This window comes from Haliotis rufescens, unplaced genomic scaffold (genome assembly GCF_023055435.1).
Source record: "Haliotis rufescens isolate VD_foot unplaced genomic scaffold, xgHalRufe1.0.p SCAF_22, whole genome shotgun sequence".
NCBI classification, from domain to species: domain Eukaryota; kingdom Metazoa; phylum Mollusca; class Gastropoda; order Lepetellida; family Haliotidae; genus Haliotis; species Haliotis rufescens.
Window position 1 is genome coordinate 3,142,192 of NW_025963913.1, and position 8,996 is coordinate 3,151,187.

Consider the following 8,996-nt stretch of genomic DNA (forward strand, 5'->3'; position numbering starts at 1 on the left):
GAAGTGGGAAACGTCTGAGACCTGCATCACTTCGGGCTTTCCTCCCACATTAAGTTGACACGCCGTGATATAACTGGAATACTGTTAAAAGCGGCGTTAAACCCAACTCACTCACTCACTACTACTACTCCTCCAATTTCAACCGCCACCACTAGTACTACTCCTAATACTTCTCCTCCTCCTACGACTACAACAACAACCACAAATGTTGCTACTACTACTACCAGGAATTCTACTGATACTACTGTCATTTTCACTGTCATTACTACTACCACTATCACTACTACTACTACTACCCAGATCAGAATATCACCGCCACATCACTAGTACGACCACAGCTGCCCCTGCTACTACTAGGACCACTACCACCACCACCACCGTCACAACTACCACCACCACCGACACTACACAACTTCATTTTCCTTTTCTCTAAAAATAAGCCTTTCCGCACCAGTCGTCATCTAGAGCGACGTTGATTACCTCCAAACAAACCTGCCCACAGCCGCAGTTTATAGATATATATCCACACACACACGCGCAGCTGTACAGTCCGCTGCCTCATTCTGCGCTGCAAGTCGAGTCAACCATGGCTTCCTACTCGCTTCTTTACTTCAATGGGAGGGGTCGGGCGGAGATCATTCGACTCTTGTTCACCCTGAAAGGGCAGGATTTTGAAGACAAGAGAGTCACACATGAAACATGGCCGGCCGAAAAACCGAGTGAGTCTGGTTTCTTTGTTATGTTCTGAATCTTATTCATGTCGTGTCCGTGATGAGGGCCAGATTCCACAGAGAACAGCTGCACGTCATCACTGATTTTCAGTGATCCATTCCAAATTTTCACCCCTATTTGCCTGTTATGCCCAGTGGAATCTATTTCGGTGGACAATCTAGACTGGTTGATCTCTGACGTTGACGTTTATAGTTACACAGCTACGATTTCGCAAATAAACGATTGAATAACCTGTTTGCATCATGGCATGCGCCAAATAGCGAGTCAGTGAAATGTGACGCCGCTGTTGGCAATATTTCACGAACATATCGGTCGTGGACACCACAAAAGGCGTCTTACGGTGTACCCAGGTTGGTAATCGAACCAAGGTCTTCGACTAGACGACGAGTCGACGCTAACCACTAGGCTACCCAACCTGTCTATTAAAATACGTTTGCTTCACTAATGACTTTTTTGACACAGCAATATATCTCTCCGCAATGAACTCATCTATTTATACAATCAATCCTCAACCTTTTGACTGGTCTTAAAACTCTCTTGGGCAGATAGTATTTGGATAAGATGCGCTTTATAATTCTATAATTGATAATTAATCTATTATCAAATATACAGAGATAACGCCGTACATTCTTGGGAGCAACTCTCTCTCTCGGGTATCTGTTCGGGTGGCTCTCAAATCTATCAAATCTGTACCGGCTAAAGCTTATGCTGGTGTCCAGTTACGGTCAGTGTTTGTGGCCAAAGTTCTGGGAGATATCAGGCCACTGCGGCTATCGACATACTACACATTCCTGGATTGTGTGCTTGTATCGACACGCCTCGTGCCTGTGGTAATACTGCTGCAGTTCCCGTCGGGCGCCTGTACTCGTTGTGAACACCTTTCTGCATTAGCATCTTAAAGCTGCTGTTCTTGGAACATCGTTTAATATACGTTATTCCCATATACAGGCGAATACAATATGAACATAGACAGCTGAATATGAGATGAAAATACACTGCTGAATACGAGATGAACATATACAGCCGAACACGAGATGAACATATACAGTGATAATTCAATACTGTATTACTGTAAACATTTTTTTTCATGAACGTCTGACTTTCTGAATAACATTATACAGTAGATAAATAATGGTCTGTAAATCTGATGAATCTCTACGGCAAGTACGTGCGTGCGTGCGTGCGTGTGTGCGTGTGTGCCTGCGTGCCTGCGTGCGTGTGTGTGTGTGGTCCACCCAAACGTCAACCCACCAAACCACTGTTGAGTTTAATTTTACAACCAAATCAACATGTTATCATGGAAGGCAATGTGCATACAAAATGTCGTCAAAATATTTTTTAATTTGAACGGCAGAAACGTTTTTCATCTTATATTACATCAAACTGTTTATCGAAGATTACTGCACTGCTTGTGTATAGTGCAAAAATTGATATATTCGCAATACTTTTGTAACTTTTATTCTGTTGATCTCCTGTGTAATTAATAACTGTGAACAATATTGTTGAACTTCTGAAAAATATTGAACCAAGTCCTAATAAACCAGAATGCTCGGGAATGCCAATAAAACCCTTCTGGTGTGTATTACGGGCCTGTGTCCTTACATTACTGAAATATAATCTGTCTGTCTGTCTGTAAATTCCATTCAAGTTGTAAAATCCCTTATATACTGCCACTAACACGTGTTACAGCATAGTCCATTGGCTATAGATGATGTGAACTGCGAATGTCGTGACTCATTCATGAGTGTTCTTTTACCAGCTGAAATTTGACAAACACATTAACGGTCACATCTGGTGCCATCATCCAGATTACATGGTTGGTACATGCATTTGACTGTATATTACTAGTGTCTAACAACAATATCAATGTGAAGGGACATAAGTCAGGTGGGTTTATTTTATGCAGAAACATCAAAATACATGTTTCTGTGTGGAGTCTTACAATATCCATCATAAGGGTAGGGCTATATGCAAAAAGCGACAAACCCCTTTCCATATTCATAAGAAATCTCTGCAAAAGTTGCGTAAATTGTAATATTCCGAATATATCATGGGCATGTGTTTATGAATCGATGTCAAATAGGGATGACACCAGGTGTTCGCGAAAAGGTGAGCCTATCCTGCCAAAAACATTAAAATACATGTTTCTGTGTTTGGTCCTAAAATGTCCACGTGACAGGGACATCAGTAGGGTTGGGTTACATTATGCAAAAACATTAAAATACATGTTTCTGTGTTTAGTCCTAAAATGTCCACGTGACAGGGACATCAGTAGGGTTGGGTTACATTATGCAAAAACATTAAAATACATGTTTCTGTGTTTAGTCCTAAAATGTCCACGTGACAGGGACATCAGTAGGGTAGGGTTACATTATGCAAAATCATTAAAATAAATGTTTCACTGTTTTGTCTTAAAATAACCACCGCGGCACTCAGTAATATTTCAGCGAAATGACGGCGCTCTGTAAATAACCGACTCTGGATCAGACAATCCGGTATAATGACATCATGAGCATCGATCCACGCAATTGGGAAATGATGACATGCATCCACCAAGTCATTTAGTCTGGCCAGTCAAACCATTTAGTCGCCTCTTACAACATGCATAGGTTGCTGGGAACCTGCGCCCCAAATCCCGGCATAATTAGGGTTCTATATGAAAACCCCATTAATATACATTTTTTTAGTCTTAAAATGTACATATGGCAGGGACATGAGTAAAGATATAACAATAAACTACGTTTATAATGAACTGACGGATATAACGAACTGTGGTTTTGGTCCCGTCCATTTGCTGTATATATGCTGTACATATGCTCAGAAGGAACTACGGTTATAACGAACTAAAAGTAGTGGTCCTTTAGGTTCGTTATAACCGTAGTTTATGAAAAACGTTAAAATACATGTTTCCGCGTGTTTCATATACTCTTTATGGCGAGCATATCTCGTAATCTCGCATATCTCGTAATTTCAACAAAAGATCTTTAGATTATGGTTGCCTACAATTTTAATAAAAGTGACAAATCCTTTTTATGTTCAATAGAAATCTCTGCTGATGTTATACTTTTGTAAATATGTTTCAGAAACTCCTTTTGGCCAGATGCCTGTGCTGACAATCGATGGCAAGGTGTACACAGAGAGTTTGGCTATCGCTAAATTCCTTGCCAAAGAATTTGGTAATACCTAAAAGTGTACTTTTAACACTAAAAAAAGTGAAATGGGAAGGGTAAATCCTTGTCGTAACGTCTTTGGCTCTAAACGAATCAGGATCTGAAGAACATTTGATGTCATTCGTTCCTTGGAGAATTTGAATATATTCCATGTACTGTGTGCTCGTTTTAAGTGATTAGTTAGATGCATTCTTGGTATTGTCGTTTGTCATCCTTATTGGGACACAAATCCCGAAATGATGCAGGTCTTACGTTAATCGGGTGGATGATGGATGATGGAGGTTAAACTGTTCTTTCTTCCTACCCCAATATAGGCTTTTATGGCTCTACCAACCAAGAAGAGTACGAAATAGACCAGATCACCGGCATGTGCAATGACCTCTTCACAGAAATGGTCAGAGAATTCTTCGAACAGGATAAAGAAAGGAAGGTGAGAGTACTATACAGATCCAAATGTAAGACAAAGCTCAATCAGCAGAGCTTGATGGTTTATATTAATATGACGTTAATAATAGTCCGGGCAAAATAAGGTTTCACTAGATACAAATTGCAACAGAATTTATTTCACCACAATGCATTTCTACAAGGTCCCAAGAACAACATACTAAAAGTCCCAAGCAATCCCAGTTTGGGAAATATGTCTAATTTGCATGTGTTGTGTTGCGAACTAGCCATATTGTGTTTCTAAAAAGGTATTCACAATTACTGAACGTTTTCGACTTTGGATAAATCTACAAAAATTCAAGATAGCCGCCAATTTCAAGATGGCCGCCAAGTTTCTTTAATATGAATTTAGACTGTGGATTCTTTAACTCTAAAACAGTGTGATATGACAAGAGATTGCTGGATAGACATGAAATATCAATACACTGATGGTCTCTGATGACATATTTGAGTACTTAGAAGTTCTACATTAGGGTAAACAGACCCAAGGATGCATGTAGAATACTCAATCATTTGCATAAATCCAATATAACCAGCACATATAAATGACATGTTTTGGCGAATGTATATATCAATATTGCTTGTTAGTGTCTGTATCTACTTATTACCATGACAATAAACACTGTAACAAGTTTTGTTTTCATTCATGTTGGAAACAAGTATGTCAACATGAGGTCCTCTCAGAATTTACCGAAAAACCAGTTGTTTCACAAGTAGTTGGTTAGTTATTTCCTTGTATTTCAATTGTGGAAGTCCAATATAACCAATATTTGAAAATAAATCTGAAAATGTTTGATCCACTGCTCATTCAGTTACTTGATTGTGTGATTTATGAACATTATTACTTGAAGAATAATAGCACAGTTGTCACGGTGAATGCTGTACCTAGATGTTGCAGGGTCATTATATCTCGAAAGTCTCCACGGGTTTGCCATCATCAGCTTGTACCATCGCATTCGCCGCACACAACACTTACATGAGGCCATATGTTTTGCAAGTGCTTCTTCTGGTTTTAATTTACAGTCTCATTTGTAATTACAAGAGATGATGTCCGGGAGTGCTGTAGGTGCTGCAGGGTGATCTGTCTGTATTGGTAAGGAACATCCATCTATCATTCAGATCAGCCTGCAGCACCTTCAGCACTTCAGGACATCATCTGATGTAATTTCAAAAAAGACTGTAACATACGAAGATGCACTTGCCGGAAATATGGTCTCACTTGCAGTGTTGTGTGCGGGGAATACCATGGTACAAGCTGTACCAATAAACAGTTGCCAGACTTCTCAGAGGATGACAAACCTGTTGAGACTATCGAGGTACATGTACATAATGAGCCTGCAACCTCAAGCTACAGCATTCACTTTGACAGTTGTTCCATTGTCCATCACGTACTAATGATCATGAATCACCCATCATGTAACTGAATGAGCATTTTTGAGTTTTATATTCAAATACCCGTGAAGATACGGGGTAGAATAGGTCTTCAGCAACCCATGCTTGCCGTAAACGGCGACTTACGGGATCGGGTGGCCAAGCTAGCTGACCCGGTTGATGCATGTCATCGTATCCCATTTGCGTGGATCGTTGCTCATGATGTCAATCACTGGATTATCTGGTTTTGACTCGATTATTTACAGACCGGCGTCATATCGGTGGAATATTGCTGAATGCAGCTTTAAACAAATAAACAAAAAATCAAATATTGGAATTTGCTGGTAATATTGGATTTCCGCTAATGAACTTCAGGGGAGATGATTCATCGACTACTTGTGACACAACTGGTTTGGATTAATTCTGAGAGGACCTCATGCCGACACACTGTTTTTCCAACTGGTATTTATATTAAAGAAAACAAGTTTTTATTATAGTGTTTATTGTCATGGTAGATACAGGCAATAAGAATCAATATTGATATTTAGACTTGTCAAAACATGTCATTTACGAGATAAACATTGATATGTGGTGGTTATATTGGATTTATACAAATGACTGAGTATTCGCCATGCATCCTTGGGTCTTTTTACCCCAATGTAGAAGTTCCAATTACTCAAATATGTCAACAGAGACCAACAGTGTATTGATATTTCATGTCTATCCAGCAATCTCTTGTAGAAGGATCCAAAGTCGAAAACGTTCAGTTATAGTTCATATCTTTTTAGAAACAGAATATGGCTATTTCACAACACATGCCTTTTTTCATCAAAAGATTGAACCTCATCTCAAACATGGAAGATATATATATATTGATAATTGGTAGCCATATTGGATTATGCAAATTAGACATATTTCCCAAACAAGGATTGCTTGGTACTTTTAGTATGTTGTTCATGGGACCTTGTAGAAATGCATTGTGGTGAAATAAATTCTGTTGCAATTTGTTCCAAGTCTTATACACTGTAAGGAGTGAATGATTATGGTTTTACGTCGCTTTTAGCAATATTCCAGCAATATCACGGTGGTTGACACCAGAAATGAGCTTCACACAATGTACCCATGTTGGAATCGTACCCGGGTCTTCGGCGTGACGATCGAACGCTTTAACCACTAGGCTACCCCCACCGCAAGGAGATACATGTCGCTCTGATTATAATGCTTGGTCTGTTATCATTGTTTACTAAAGGAAGGTGAAGTTAAGCTGAAATGGAGTTTAACGTGGGTGAAAAGTGAGCTGAGGTGAAATGGTATAACGTCGCTTTCAAGATTATTGCACGATTATTGCGACGTGTATGTATGTGTGTGTGGCTCCTTGCACAAATCCGCACTGATGCCGATTTTATAGTGCTATCAAACTGAGATGCCGTGCCGCTGTTTAACATGAATACCCCACTCACACACAGTATACTGGCCCAGACTCGACCAGCTCCTTGATATAGTCCCCTTAATGCCGAGCACAAGGCAGGGTTACAACAAAAACTCATATCTTAACGTCTTTTAGTATGACGCGGACAGGGATCGAACCCCGACCTTCCGCTCTCCGGGCAGATGCTCTATCCACTAGACCAAGGAGACGGTCGTAATATTAGTGGTAAACGTCCATGTATATGACATATATCACATGGCAATGGGACTCCTCCTACATTTGGCTGACACGCCATGATTTAAGAGAAGAATAGTTGCAGGTGGCGTTCAACTCGCCAGAATGTCAATATAAACGAATGCATATGTTATTTTATAGGCAAACATGACACAGAACCTGAAAGAAAAAACAAAACCAAGATTTGTCGGAAACCTCGAGAAGATATTGTCAGCCAAGGGTAAAGGATATTGCATTGGGGAGACGGTATGTTATAATTTCAAGTTAATATCCATGTCAGTATAATATTAATTACCAATTATGTATTTCACATCACTGTAGAGGCAGGCGAAGAAGTTTGACCCAGAGAACATTTATAGTGTCTCATACAGTACAGTAATTACAGAACGGGACAGTACTCTGTACAATGGACGTTAGAAAACCGGAAGTATTAACATAATTGTACCGAAACTGATATGGCATGACTTTTTCCTATCCGTCACTTCAAAATACGATCGGAAAATGAAAGAGCCACCACAATATTCTTACATACAGTTCTCAGTGCCACAAGGCACCCTTCTTTAGTGTACTCATATCTTCATGGATGGCTTTTGGAAGCTTTTTTCTGCATGTTCCTGAAGTCTGTCCATTTTCCAAAGGTCAGAGACCCCTGCTTATTTCACCGACTTGTCGCAGCGAAACAATTTGCTCATTAGGTTCAAGTTTTCATATTTACCTCTATGACATTATGCGCAAATGTGCAACACCCGGGGTAGAATAGGTCTTCAGCAACCCATGCTTGCCGTAACAGGCGACTAGCGGGATCGGGTGGTCAGGCTTGCTGACTTGGTTGATGCATGTCATCGATTCCAATTGCATGGATCGATGCTCATGATGTCAATCACTGGATTGTCTGGTCCAGACTCGATTATGTACAGTTACATGTAGTACTCAATGCATTTCTTTCTACATTCCTGAATAGCATTTTCGTTCAATTTCGGACATCGCCTCCTGTTTAATCCATTGCTGAAACAGAGTGCAAATATTTATTTTGACGAATTCTTTCAGTTGAGCCTCGGCGACCTTGTTCTCTACGATACCCTTGACGGGAGGGTAGCAGATGATATTATTGACAAGTACCCCAATGTCAAGGCGGTCATGAACAACGTCAGGTCCAATGACAGAATCAAGGCCTACCTGGCAGCAAGGGTCCCAACACCCATGTAGGGCTTCTGGGAGGATTATGACTTGTGTTGACGCCAGATACCATTGGTGGCCTTACAATGCAAACGACCCATCCTTTTGAGACATCCATGGTGGAATTATATCAGATGTCCATACGAACAATGGAAAATGTCACCAAACGGCATAATAGTTATACATTTATGTGCATTAAAAGTCTTATATTAAAGACATTATGAGTTGGCATTATATGTATACAAAGCAACAAACATCGTAGACACATGCTCAACCATTACAACACACAATGTAGACACATGCTCAGCCATGGCAACACACAATGTAGACACATGCTCAACCATGGCAACACACAATGTAGACACATGCTCAACCACGGCAACACACAACGTAGACACATGCTCAACCATGGCAACACACAATGTAAACACATGCTCAAC

The 8,996-nt window shown here is 40.2% G+C and overlaps 1 protein-coding gene across 1 annotated transcript; it reads left to right on the plus strand.

Annotated features, from left to right (window-relative positions):
- The first annotated feature begins 473 nt into the window (after positions 1-473).
- On the plus strand, positions 474-8,774 carry LOC124136344 (glutathione S-transferase 1-like). The gene is made up of 5 exons (XM_046502248.2): positions 474-719; positions 3,816-3,908; positions 4,217-4,332; positions 7,522-7,626; positions 8,428-8,774. Exons 1-5 carry the CDS (start codon positions 587-589, stop codon positions 8,584-8,586), a joined length of 606 nt encoding a protein of 201 aa, XP_046358204.2. The 5' UTR covers positions 474-586; the 3' UTR covers positions 8,587-8,774.
- The last annotated feature ends 222 nt before the right edge of the window (positions 8,775-8,996 follow it).